Source organism: Manis pentadactyla, chromosome 1 (genome assembly GCF_030020395.1).
Source record: "Manis pentadactyla isolate mManPen7 chromosome 1, mManPen7.hap1, whole genome shotgun sequence".
Classification (NCBI taxonomy): domain Eukaryota; kingdom Metazoa; phylum Chordata; class Mammalia; order Pholidota; family Manidae; genus Manis; species Manis pentadactyla.
Genome location: NC_080019.1, coordinates 143,886,646 through 143,900,754, shown reverse-complemented (window position 1 = coordinate 143,900,754; position 14,109 = coordinate 143,886,646). Strand labels below are relative to the sequence as shown.

Genomic DNA, 14,109 nt, shown 5'->3' with positions numbered 1-14,109 from the left:
TCAGAACACCTTTTCATTGCTGAGTTTTTAAGTTAATGTATAGTTTAGATCACAGAAGTAAAAATGGAAATGCCTAAATCAGATACACCTACACACACACAGCACACACACATACACTCCTAACTCACACTAACCCACACATAGACTCATAAAATATACAACATATCACAAGTCTTTGCTACTCCTGCATTTGGAAAGACACCAGAGAGAGCAACTAAAAGTTGTCATTTATAGCCTAGAGACTAGGCATAATTAGCAATATTTATAAAATACAGGGATAGATCAATTTGAGATGCTATACACCGTTAACCTAAGATTTTGTGCACTGTAGCTGGCAATAAATAAAACTCAATTCATGAAACAAAAAAAAGGAAGGATTATGTTAAAACACTGTGGCAAGTACTGTACTGGTAGCTATTTTGAGACTGTTAAAAAATAAAATTCTCCCTGCTTTCCAGCACCTGTTCTTACTTTACCAGATATTTCTTCACAAGTTTCTTAGAATTTCATACAGACAGTTTTCTGCCTTTAACATAGATTCTTTCTCTTGAGGTCTCTCGGTTCCTAGAAGATATTGCACTCTTAATAATATAGGTGGGTTGATTAAAGAATCAGATCTGAAAATAATTAAATTCATATATTCTAAATTGTACATTTTTCATACTTTAACATGTGTTCCATTGGGATACATGTTACAATGAATGGCAGGGTAGTGATATTTTTTTCTTTTTATTGGAATATAAAAAATAATTCATCTTAAAATCAATGATGTCTTAGATGTAAAGACATATGATAACTTATCAACTTTGCCATCTTTATAGTCATCTAGCCACTGGAGAACCCCTTTTATTGTCACTCGATTTGAAACCTCAGGAGATGTACCTTACAATAAATTTCCTTAGCTTCATCAGCGGGAGTGAAGTGAGTTTAGTGCAGAATGATTGAAATGATAGTACTTCTTATATCAAAATCCGTACACTTTGAACAGACACTTTATCAAGTGGCTGAGCAAACACAGCAGCTTTTGAAGTATTTGAAGAGCAATTGAATTTAAGAGTCTTCATGCCTTCACTATTCTTTAATCTTATTAGTATAGGTCTTCAGAATATGGCTCTTCTTGGTTCAGATTTAAGGACTAGATTATAAAATAATGCTTAAAACTTCTTAACTACTTCAACCTGTTGATAGATATATCAAATACTTAGGAAGCTCTTGAATTTAAAATAAGAAATCATAATATTTTAAAATGGTATTCAGTGGATAGGGGCCAATTTGATCTCCTTTTTTAAATATCTCCATAAAATAATTCTACAATTCTATCAATCATTTTCTACTGTATTTTCTCACATTGAGCAAGGTAAATTTTCTTTGGTCCAATATTTTGCATTCACCAATAAAATGCAAATATTTTTTTGTGTGTGAACAAGAAATGGATCTAGAATAAATGCAATGAATCTCAGAGATTAATACTCCCCAGGAATATTAAGGAATTAGGCCCTTTATTAAAGGAATCTAAAAAATTAACTCCTTTAATACCAATCTTTTCAATTTAATTAAATTAATCATTTAAATGGATATCACTTTATCTGCTTCTCTTATTTCTGTTCTTCTAATGTCATTCATTCTGACTTCTTTATGCTTAGTGTCTCAACTTTAGCATTGAACAAAGAATTGCATATGAAAACACTTTCCCTGGTTCTCAGCATACAGTAAGCACCCTTTTAGAGAGTAGGGTAATTAGATCTACATTTGATGTGTGTACATCCCGGCTCTGCCACTAATCTGGCTGTGTGTCTTTGGACACAACTGTTCTACCCTTCCACATCTGTTTCCCTAAATGGCACAAATTTCAGTGTCCTTACTTTTGAGAACCTACCATTTTTACATCCAAAATCTCACTGATGTATCCATGTCTTTCCATTTTCACTTAGCTTAGCCATAACACACTCCTTGGGCAACTGTTAAGACTCCTGACTGGTTTTTCTCTGACTTACTCTTTCCCTCATCCATCCTAGTCTAACCCTGACTCCTGGTTAATGTTCTTAATTGTCATACCCTTTCTCACAAATCTTCAACATGCTTGTACTTAATTGCCAAAGTAAATCTCAACAACCTAGCCCAGCCTCAAAACTCTTATATACAGACTGTCCAACTCACCTATCTTTCCTCTTTGGCACTACCTTTCATTGCATAGTTGTTTCTGCTTTATTGAGAGACTTCATGTGTATGTCATCTTTCTCCTTAAAGGCTGAAGTCATGTATACACTAAGACATGCATGTACACTTGCTTAGTATTCACAGTGCTTTATATATTGTGTGTATTTAGTAAATGAATGGAGGATTAAAGATGATTTATTCTACTTTCATCTAATTAAAAAAATAAAACTTGTAATTTGACATTTCTGGATGAATCAGAATTATCATCCTGAACATAAGTTTCAAAGATGTATTGAGAATCATTATGAGAAGGCCCTCTGCTAGATGTAGGTGGGTAGCTATGAACAATAGAGAGCCAGTTGTGGTATCCTGCTAAATTTGCTCTATCTACTGTGGAAATCATTTGAACAAGGTATTTTAAAATAAGTGTAAATTGGCTCTGGGTTATATTTTCAGAGAGTGATTTTTTTAGTGGAAGACAGATGTATGAAAGGGTTTTGGTGCTATGTGGGTTCCATGTCATTTGAATGTGTATCTGTGTGTGTGTGTGTGTGTGTGTGTGTGTGCATACAAGAAAGAGCAAGTGAAGGAATGCCTGAGTGAAAGAACAAAAAAACAAAAAATCCAGTTGTTCAAATAACCTCTTTAAAATTTTTCATTCTAAGCACTGTTCTTAAAAGATGGGATTTCCTGGTGTTTGAATAATACGTGGTAGTAATTTACAGTTACAAAGCTCCTTCAATCATTACTTTGAATCCAGTGTTTTAAATTGTTGGAAGTTGTGGAGTTGAAGGGTTGCATTTTCTAAGGGAAGTTATTGTGTTCCCTGAGTAATTTAGACATAGGGCTGGGTAATTCCAAAGTGGCCACAGCAGATTTTTTTTCTTTAAATTATACATCAAAGAAATAGGTCTAAACTGATGTTTTGAAACTTCCATTATGGCTTTTGTGAGCTTTTCCTTTAAGGCTACAAATTATATATATTTAGTGAATAGATTCTAACCATTTAAAGTATGATGATCCCTTTCAATGTCAGAAAGTTATGTGACAATTGTTCTTTCAGTATCCTTGATTTAGAAAATATATAGGCAAAAATAACTATAAATTCTGTGACTTTTTAAATTAATATGTGTTTTATGAATAGAGAAAAATGCACACTATTTGAAATACAATATCAAGTGTGTAATAACATATTTAATCTTCAGACAACATTTAATGCACATACAGATTCCCAATCTTTTATAATAACATAATTACTCATTCAGTGGGACCCTTACAATAAATAACACAACCCCCAGTGATTGTCAGTGCACAGGTTGGGAACCACTTTTTGATGATACACTTACTTCTTCAGATACTGCTACCAATAATCTATGATGTGAACTAGTAATTTAATAATTGATACTCTTTTTCAAAAGTTTTAGAAACTATTCTAGGACAGTATTCTCTTATTGGTACTCTGTTTTGCTTATTTGGAGATATGTACAAGTATTAAATGAAACAGGATGAAGAATAAAAGCTAAACTTTTATTTTAAAAGTTCGTTTCATTCCACAATGCTTCATTTATTTACTATGTGTCCTTTTATTTATTTCCACTACTCATATTTCACCACTTAATAAATTGGTATGCTCAAATCATTTTCAGTTAGATCGACTTCCAATGTGCCTATGCCTAGTACTAATCTTTGAATCTCAATCTCTCTTTTTACTCTTTTTCTGCCTTTTCTCTTCTTTAAACACACATATATGCTGATTATCAACTTGAATTTGAATCAGAGCAGGTTGACTTGGCATGACTGAGACGGACCCACCACTCCCCAGTCCTGAAAGTGATGGTCAGTGTTACCCACATGTACTTTTAGAATGATCATTTTTGCTGAAGTGGAAATATACATACACTCTAAGTTAAAGATTCATATACCAGGAAAGAAAACACACAGCACTGAAGTCTATCTGTATCCCTCCTCAGGCTAAAAGAAATTTAGTATCTGTCAGTATTACTGTATATTTACTTGTGGAGTTGTGTATCAAACTATCATGTCTAGATGGCTTGAGCATAATTTGAACATAATATCCATAACTTAATTTTATTGTAAATAATGTGATGCTAAGGTGTCTAATAACTGACTGTCAAAAGTCAGATGTTAAATTGTCGAAAATCACATGATTGCAACATGAATCCACCTGTGTTCTGATGGAAAGTATGTTTATGTGATCTTCTGTGTTAATAGCAGCATTCTGCCTGTGACCAGGGGAAGTGGGCAGGTCAGCTTTGCTCTGCACTCCTCAGACCACACATGGACACCCAGTTCACTTCTGTTTCTCACTTGAATAACCAGGATCCAGAAAACTGAAATGAATTCAGAGATGGAGAAGGGGTAGACAACTGTATCACCTGAGAAATGATCAAAGGTTCTGGAACTATATATTAGCGTTTATTTAGTAATATAGGTAGAGGACACATGGAGATAACATGGCTGTTATTAAATATATGAAAGGTTACTGTATCTTCAACTTATTCTTTATGGCTTTTCTGGGTAGAAATAGTCCCAAGGAATCAAATTTCTGTTCGCTGTAGAGGAGAATTTATAACAGATGGAATGGGTTGCATTAAAGGAAAAGTAGGTTATCTCTTAATCCCTGTATTAAGTTCCAAGCTGGCTGGTCACATGATGAGCCTTGACAGAAGGATAACAAGGACACCATGCATGGGTGGCCTTGATGGCCTTTAAAGCCCCTTTGAAACATGAATCTCTGAAATATGAGAGAAGAAATGTGTATATAGAACAAACCATGATTTAACAACATTCAGAATATTTGCTTTTAATTTCTGCCTGAGAACATATTTTGTCTCATTCAACTCCTGAATTGTTGTAATTCCTTAAGAGCTGTACATTCAAAATTGTGCTAGATTCAGATGCAGCGGAATACGGAGGACACCAGAGATTGGACCACAATACTGATTTCTTTTCTGAGGCTTTTGAACATAATGAGCGTCCCTGTTCTCTTTTGGTAAGTAAGGTCTCTGAGATATTTTCATTGTGTGTTAATTTAATCCTTTATTTTTAAAGTGATGGGTTTTGTCCTAACAAAAAATTCTTGAACAAGTAAGCAACATGCACAACAATGGGGGTGGTGGACAGGGAAGGAGAAACCTCACTTATAGACCAGGCAGTATGTGATGCAGGACTGAATGGGGTTTGAAAAACAAATAGGAGGAAATATTTGGTGGACAGTTGGGGAAGTCTGAGTATTAACAGGGTTAAAATTATTTCTCAAAAAAATAAGAGTAAGGCAGGTTTTTAAACTTTTCTTTGTATTATGAACATTTCAATTTTTTATACAATCATTTATTTCCCTTCTGTTCTGGCTTTCACTGTAATGTTTTACATGAAGCAGATTTCTCCATTATTGACTACCTAATCAAGTTTAGTTTAAAACACCTTTAAAAAATCAATAAAAATATACCTTTTTTTCCTTCATGTTGTCAGTTGAAGATTGAATTTATTGTACTTGTAAAATTCCCTGTTTTCCTTATATAACTAAGGAAAGCATTAAATTACATGACTGATTTTTATTTTGTGATGTTAACACAAATGAAAGAATATTGCTTTAAATTGCTAGGTTTAAATTATTGTAAAAGTGTGGAATTTAGGAACTCCCCAGAATTTCTTCATTTACTTTCTGGCCATATAATAAGCTCAAGTCCATATCTACATTATATATATTTTTTCCTTCTCCTCACTGGTCATATGCGTGCCCCACTCCCCGTCAGTCCCTCTCTCTTTCCCTGTGTGTCTCCAGTCCTCTCCCTCTTCTAGCTCTCTGTCACATCTACATATTTTTTTCACCATGGTGAGTCTTGGATTTAGATTTGCTTTACTTCCATGAGGCCAGGCTGTATCTAATAAATATATAGATAACTTTATCATAGCTGTGGAGTTCTCTCATTTTTCACAAGTTTAGGTATAAATCAAGCAGGAGAACCTGTATGGGAACCCTGGTGCCCTCATTTTTCTACTGTGTTCCAGTCTCTTAAAGTGGTGCCAGCATCTCACTTTGTAAACTACTGTATTATAAGCAGAATTTGTGTACCAAAGAGAGTGGCATAAAATAAGTGAGAAGAGTAGGGATGAGCAAGATTGAGTTGTTGATTATAGGCTCTGAGGAAAGTGCAATGGCCATAGGAGACTTGGGTGTTACCCTAAGTGTATGTGCGGGCATATGGGTTGTGGTGACGGTGATATTGATGCGGCTTTAGATATATAGCTATGTGTATATTTTTAAGAGGGAGGGTTTTCAGGTGGCATCAGATTGTTTCTTCAAAGAATGCTGCAGTTTGTCAGAACTTTCGATTGTGCTATGTAAAATAAAGATTGTAAAAGTAGTTTCTGAAATGAGTAAGAAAGTTATCTTACTTTGACATTCATTCAGCAGATCCTTTGGATTATTGAGCTCACAAATTAAGCTTTAGCAAATACTATGTACTGGTTGTGATGGACTGAAATTTCATGGAAAAGGGAAAGGTTATATTTTTGTCCACCTTTATTCTAGGCATGTGGGAGGCAGAACTGATCTATCCTTGCTGGTGGGATGACACCTACAGCACTTAGGGTCATGCTCAAGAAACTTATTGGATTTTGGGAAATTACAAAATGCAGTTATCATTTTAAAGTTATTATTGTCATGGCTATACAATAATTTTTTTGGCTATTTTAAATATGTCACAGTCCTAGGTTCTTTGAGGACACACAATTAAGAAAACCTTCTCGCAACTTTGGGTAAATCGTAATCTTAAGCACAAACTCCCAGTCTTTGGGCATGGCAGATAATGTCTTGGCATTCTTTCAAGTTTATAAGAGCAAAGATATTCTGTCATAATTAAAACAAGCCAACTAACCAGTGGCAGCAATAGTCAGGAGATTGCTTTTCAAGCACAAATTGAATTGATCTTGCAAATATGAAATGTGCAGTTCTAAATGATCAGGTGCATTGGAGAATATCACATAAGTCTTCATAACAGGAACGTGAATACAGCATAGCAAGTGCAGAAGAAAGTGACTGGAGCTTACGCACTACCCATAACGGAATTCCGACCCAACTCAAGTCACAAGGGTAAAGGTTAACTTCATCTCCAGACAGCAGCATCTTGTTTCCACTGACTACAGGTGCTTCAGGCATTACTCATTTAGATAAGTCTTTAGGCTCCAGACAAAATGATTACTGGTTTTTGTGTAAGAATAAGAGAGTCCAAGTAGACCAAAAAATCCAATGAAACAGGTTCCTTTTTGCCAGAGTTACCCTTCAAAGAACCAGAGAAAAAGAATCCATTCAAAAACATGCAACTTGTAAGAATGCCTTATTTTAATGGAACTCTTTATTAAACTAATTCCCATGTGCTGGGATCCAATAAGTTTCTTGAGCATGACCCTAAGTGCTGTAGGTGTCATCCCACCAGCAAGGATAGATCAGTTCTGCCTCCCACGTGCTGGAATAAAGGTGGACAAAAATATAACCTTGCCCTTTTCCATGAAATTTCAGTCCATCACAACTAGTACATAGTATTTGCTGAAGCTTAATTTGCAAGCTCAATAATCCAAAGGATCTACTGAATGAATGTCAAATCTGTTTTCAAAGATAGCAATACTACACAGCTCGAAGGAGCCTTAGAACAGCCTCAGAGGCCACTGCGCCAGCAGGTGCCACTTGCCCACTCCCCACGCTCCCCCTCCACTGAAACTGTGAAGCCCGAACAGAGCGGCACGTGCACTGCCGCTGAAACTGCTGGCTAAGGTCAGAGTGCCTCACAGGTGCCAAGAAGCAATAGGGCAGAACGTCCCCATTTTGCTTTACTGGCAGTTGTTGGAAATTACATTTTAGCAGAGTCATTTCTCTATATTTTGTTTCCTGAGGTAGGAACTTACATGTTGACCTATATATATGGTTATCAGTGCATTGAAGGTGGGGGTTCCTGGGGGCTTGCCTTCTTATTTTTGGTTCATAAATTCAAATTCCATTGGCACAAATGGGAGAATGGAGATTTTTAAACCTGAAATGAATTAGATTCCTTTACAGTAACTCAAGCAGCCTCAGTGGTGAAGATGTAAATAAAACAATAATTTTAGCATTTATTACTTTGTCAGTTAAGCTCCTTATCATTAAGAAGTAGATCTGTTTATTCCCATTCTAAATTTAGGGGATCAAAAATAGACTTTTGGTTTAAATAGGGGGTTTGGCATAAATGTTCCTTTTTTATTGTTCCTCAGTTGTGAGTATTGAAAATACAGCTTAGAGGTTGGAAAATGTCTTTTGCTCTATCCACAATTATGAAAATGTTTAGTTTTTTGAGACAAAAAAGTCAGTCTTGATTCTTAAGTTTATTTTTCTAATATTCCAAATTAGATAACATAAATGTCTATATACAAATATTTATTAGCATCACTTTTCTCTTAACCCTAATACAAAATAACGAATTAGAATGAGACCTCTTCTTTCTTAGAAAATAGTTCATTCATATATGTGAAAATTACAATTATTTTGCATGTCAACCTTACTTTTCAAAATAATTTGTAATTTCTCTTATGACAAGAGTGGGTTTGTAGACTTTTAAGAGTCTGATGCCCTTTTCATTGAATGATGTTATCACCCTTCAGTTATGTGCTATTGCTCAATTTAACAATTTCTAAGAAAAATTAAAAATTATCCTTTAAAGTATCTTTTATTTAAAATTACTAAACTTTCCTGTTTTCAAATTTGTGACACCTGTCTCCAAATATTGTGTAATTAATTTTAACAACTCTATTATGATTGCAGAGGAACCTAATACGTCACCTAGATGACATAGAGTGTTGCGCTATCCGTTGGGTTTTCTTAGCCATGCTAATGATTGGCATAGTAATTAAGTCATTAAGGGAGTCAAAATAACTAGGTAGCTTGGTGTGTGTTTGACTCTCTAAATAAATGAGTTGAATTATACTGTGGCCTTCTGACTCCTTTGGAAGAGTTAACTATAAAGAAAGCTAGAAAAAATGAAATTCATGGTCTTAGATTCCACTGTCTTATATATTCTTAATGTGAATCTAACTTAATGTGAGTGTTTAGGGTTTAACGGCTAGTAAATGGACTTAGGAAATATCTATCAATGTATATTATCTGTGATGTGCATATTAAATGGTTTATATACATGTACTTAAATATGTTTAAATATACTTATGTTCACATTTCATTTCTCTTGCTGTATGAATCAGAACTGTTTTTAGAATTAAAATTATAAAATGAGAGTTACAGAGCCAATACTTAGCACTAAATTATGAAGCCCCCAAATTGTTCATGTCTGTAATTGTCTCATCATAAGGATTAACTCTGATTATCTTAAGTCCTTTAGTATAATTGGTAGTGATTTCCTAACCACTAAGAAAGTTGATTTATATACTCAGAACCCTAATAAAGAAGAAAACTAAAAATTCCATAAATAGCCGTAGTTAAGAAAAATCACTTGCTTGAGGAAATTCTTTCATGTTGCCTATACTGCAACGGCTCTAGAGCAACATAAACACATCCTGGTAATTAACACTGCAGTGAAAAAACATAATTATACAATATTCCCCTTTAATGATATTATATAATTATCAAGTGAAGGTTTTTGAGCAGATAGTATTAAGATGCCTTTAAGTGTGACTGAAATTGGCATCATAAAAATTCTCACATAAAATGGCCAGGATTATTTAGCAAGAGTTCTGGGAGCATATTTTAACCATTAAATACCAAAATACAGAACTTAATTTATATATTGCAAACCTTGAACTTCTTACGTCATCTCTTTTGTTTTACTCTTACATTTGGGCTAGCAGAATACCAAAAGATCACAGAAAGCAAGACTGTTTCTGAATTCTGAGTTTATAGTTACCATTATTTCATTAATGAAATCAGTATGAGGTTATGAATCCAACAGGGTAGATACCAAAATTGGGCAGGATCCAATAGGAAACTGATGTGACTTTTCCTGATAAATCACTGGCCACAGACTGAGCAGGGACCTAGCATTGTTTGTCTTAAGTCGGACTTGTGTGTTTCTCTGCATCTTTCTCAGGAGACTTTGGCTTATTGGAATCCTTTTATCTACATGTAGAACTATGTACTATCAGAGAAATGTTTTTAACATAAAGGGAATGGTAATTCTTCTGTGCAGTTTCTGGTCTGCTGAGAAATGTAGATTGGTCTTTGGTTTTAGAATGTTCCTAACAGAACAAGTCAGAACCATTCTGATTATAACCAGCTATCCCACTGATTAGTTACATTTCATTAATATGATTCCCAAACTAAACACCAAGATCAAATAAGTATGTAGCAAACTCCTTTGGAACTGGAACAGAAGGACACTATCTCTAGATTTATGCCTGTTTTGATATAACTTGGAGAGGGAATAATTGGTTGAATCTGACTGTTGTTTTATTTTATTTCTCCTTGTTTTCTTTGGTCTGTTTTGCTTTAGTTCATAGCTTGATATGGAAATACACCAGCCTTTGGACCATACTGCCTGGATCGGTGGTTATAGTCCTAGCCAATCTCATAGTATCTTACCTGTCAATCAAAGAGAAGGGATTGAGGGGAAGGGATTGCATTAGCAAGTAAATTCTGATATAGTTTAAAAGCTGTAAATGTATAAACCAATGGGTAAATTATGGGCTAACAGATTGTGGTATTAAAATACACGGTTTCCACACACTTGATGATTGCAAGAATGTAATATTTATCTTTTGGAAGTACTGGATTGCAAATCACACTGGGACATTGAGCTACCCAGTGATTGTTAGAAGTTGTGAATATTTTCTCAGATACTGTTGATCATTTCTAAAGTCATTTTGAAGACTAGAAAAACATTCTGTAACTGGTTATTGCATTCACAATATAAATTTCTCAAAATGCTATTATTTTAATATTGCTTTAATCTTTAATGTTCAAAAGTAACCAACTGTATTGGTGTATCTAATTTTTTTTAAAAAGTTGTAAGAGTTCTTTATCACAGAAACCTCCAGGGAAAACATGGTGTTCATTCACAGAGTTGAGATGTTTTGGACATTCAATAGTCTCATTCATTGAAAATCAGCTCTTCTGGTCTTTTAGTTCTTTTTTTTTTAACCTAAAGCCATGTTTGTTTTGCATCTTTCTTTCTGGTTTTAAACTATAATAGCCTTTTTCTTTTTTTTAACCATCAGTCAAACTTTCACTTAAAGATAAAGTAACTGAAAATAGTAAAATATTGGCAAAGTCAGAAATGGAGAGATACTGTTGCAATGATGACAGCAATCTGCAATGTTATTTTTACTGTTTGCTTTGTCAGTAGTAATTAAATATGTTATGTGCTTTCATTCTTTTAGTCCATCATCACTGGCACCCACTTTGTTCACTGGCACCTACTTAGACTTAGAAATATGATGACATATGGCCTCTGCCCTTGTAAAGCTCATAATCTCATGGGGAGGATAGATCATAAACTTGGGGAAAATATCAGTGTTTGGATATTCAAAAGGAAACAAAAATGGTGCTATGATAGAAAATCAAATGAAGAAACTATCATATCTAGTCTTGTCAAGGCATAGTCTTCATGGAGTTGGGAATTTTCAAGATCCGAGAGGTAAGGAACTAGCAAGGCCAAGAGTGTTCTGAGCAGGGAGCACGACAAAGACCCAGAGAAAGGAAGTGTGAGGTGTGGGGTGAACCGAGAGGCCCCTGTGGCTGGAGCCTGGTGGGTGAGGGAGAAGAGACAAAGGACGCACCGAGCTGACGTGGGAGATGCCCTTCTGCAAGGAAGAGCTAAGTCCGGATTCTGGGGGGCGGGAAAAGGAGGTGTACCGTATGTTAAGGCAATGGCAAGCTTTTGGTGTCAACTGGGGAGGGGCCTAAAATACACTGAGGTTCCCTTATATCACATTGAAGTTTTTTTCTTAAAATGACAGAAGGAAAAAACAGAATGATAAATAAGAGTCTTGGTATAAAGCACTGATTTGTACATTACTTTTATTCACCTGAATGGAATAACAGTGACCTGCAGTGCAGCCTTCCTTTACCACCTGAAGGTGCCTGATTAGCAGCAGCGTTTACGTCGCGCGTCTGATGAGTGAGGTTTTTGTAAAGCGTCTGGAGCCCTCTAGTGGTGATTGCATTGAAGAAGTCTCATATTAATGCCAGCACTCTGGCCACTGCGGAATCGAGTCGCCTCAGAGCCTCCCTCGGAGGCCGTGGAGTTGTAAAGATAACTATAACTTTAAGCAAATGTGAGACTGCATCAAGTCCTTTGACACAGTGAAATCACGTTCCGTATTTTTCAATCGCACTGACATAATTGTGTTGACAGGTGTACATTCCAAGCCGAGTGGGCCTCATCCTTCAGAATGTGGATCTGCCCCAGTGAAGAGACTGATTTCAGCTCCACCTGAGGAAGATGTGCGCTTTGTTTTCCCGTTCCCATTGTCGCAGAACTTACAACGTGTGAGCTTTTCAAAATACAGTTGTCCAGCCGAAACGTGGCATGTCTGAATTTCAATATTGGCTTATGCAAATGAATGTCAAACTTTTCTTTAAGAAGTAGAGGGGGGAATATTTTTAAATTTCAAGGGTCCTAGACTATATTTTCCAAGCATCTGAGCAGCTAGGATTCTCAAACAAATTATTATATATAATGTCTTTAAACAACTGTACTTTCACATTGGCCTTTATTTGATCCTTATGTTCAAATTTGAATCATGTGTTATGTATGATTATTTCTGTTCAATGTATGCAATATTATTTTTAAGATGGATATTTGATGGCTCTGTTTCTTCTGATATTTCTTGGTCTAAATTATAAGGTACCAAGGTTGTTACTATGTTTTTTCAAATTGTTTTTAGAAATACTATAATAAAAATGTAGTAATAATACCAAAATTAAGAACAGAATCAAAGATAATATAAAAGTCATTATCTGTGAACTCATCCATGCCTTATTATACTTAAATTTTATCTCTCAATCTTTTGTTCATTTAGTTATCTTGGTAGAAGCTGATAGCTCAACCTTTCTGAAGGCCTGAATTGGTAATTGGTAATTGTAACTTTTCAGAAAATGTCTTTTACTTTCCAACAATAAAAAAGAAAAAAAATTGCCTTTGCTAGTGTTTATTTTGCTATGCTAAAATGGAGACTGCTTTAGGATACATATTAAAATGCCTATCTCAACTCTAATACCATCCCCGCATATATGCACATGTACATGATGTATTAGGCATGGGATTTATTACTATTTTTAATTTAGGTACTATTTTGTAACTTGAAATTATACTAACCAACTCAGATATGTAAGCTTACTCTCCAACTGTAAACCTGAGCACTTTTAGGAGCTGAATTAACTATCTCAACTCTATGGAATACTCAATTGTGACATTACCCTTAGTTTATTAAATACTGCTAGGCCATATGTCTAAAATCATTGATACATAAATCATTCATAACTGAGAATTATGATGCACTTATAAGACATAAACAAAGTATCTTTTTAAAGATCTAATTTTTCCCTTGATATAAATACTAACCTTTTTTGTGTTTTTTAGGCTGGTTGTTGAGGACCAATTAAGTCTTGGAAATTTTCCTATTAAAAACTCACTCAGTAAAGGTAGAGGATGCAAAAGAGACTTACTTTTATAGCTAAATCAATGTATTAGCTATCTTCTTTATAGCTTTTTTGAGTGAAGGCTTGAATCTTAGGCCTGAAATATGTTATTTGCTTTATTTTATTTCTTCCCCTTTATTTTTTAAGGTTTTATTGATATACACTCTTATGAAGGTTTCACATGAAAAAACAATGTGCTTACTACATTCACCCATGTTTTTGTGTTCCCCCATATCCCATTGCAGTCACTGACCAACAGTATAGTAAGATGTCACAGAGTCACTATTTGCCTTCTCTGTGCTACACTGTCT

General features: G+C 34.9%; 1 protein-coding gene across 2 annotated transcripts in view; it reads left to right on the top strand.

The window, feature by feature from the left end:
• Positions 1–13,116, top strand: part of GBE1 (1,4-alpha-glucan branching enzyme 1) — a 288,275-nt gene extending 275,159 nt beyond the window's left edge. Inside the window, exons 15-16 of one of the 2 annotated variants that reach the window (XM_057501844.1) lie at positions 5,055–5,170; positions 12,513–13,116. In XM_057501844.1, the coding sequence (XP_057357827.1) occupies positions 5,055–5,170; positions 12,513–12,569 (173 nt within the window). In that variant the 3' untranslated portion in view covers positions 12,570–13,116. Of the gene's footprint in view, positions 1–5,054; positions 5,171–12,199; positions 12,493–12,512 lie in introns of those variants that run through there. The other variant, XM_057501847.1, reaches the window with a different exon arrangement.
• The last annotated feature ends 993 nt before the right edge of the window (positions 13,117–14,109 follow it).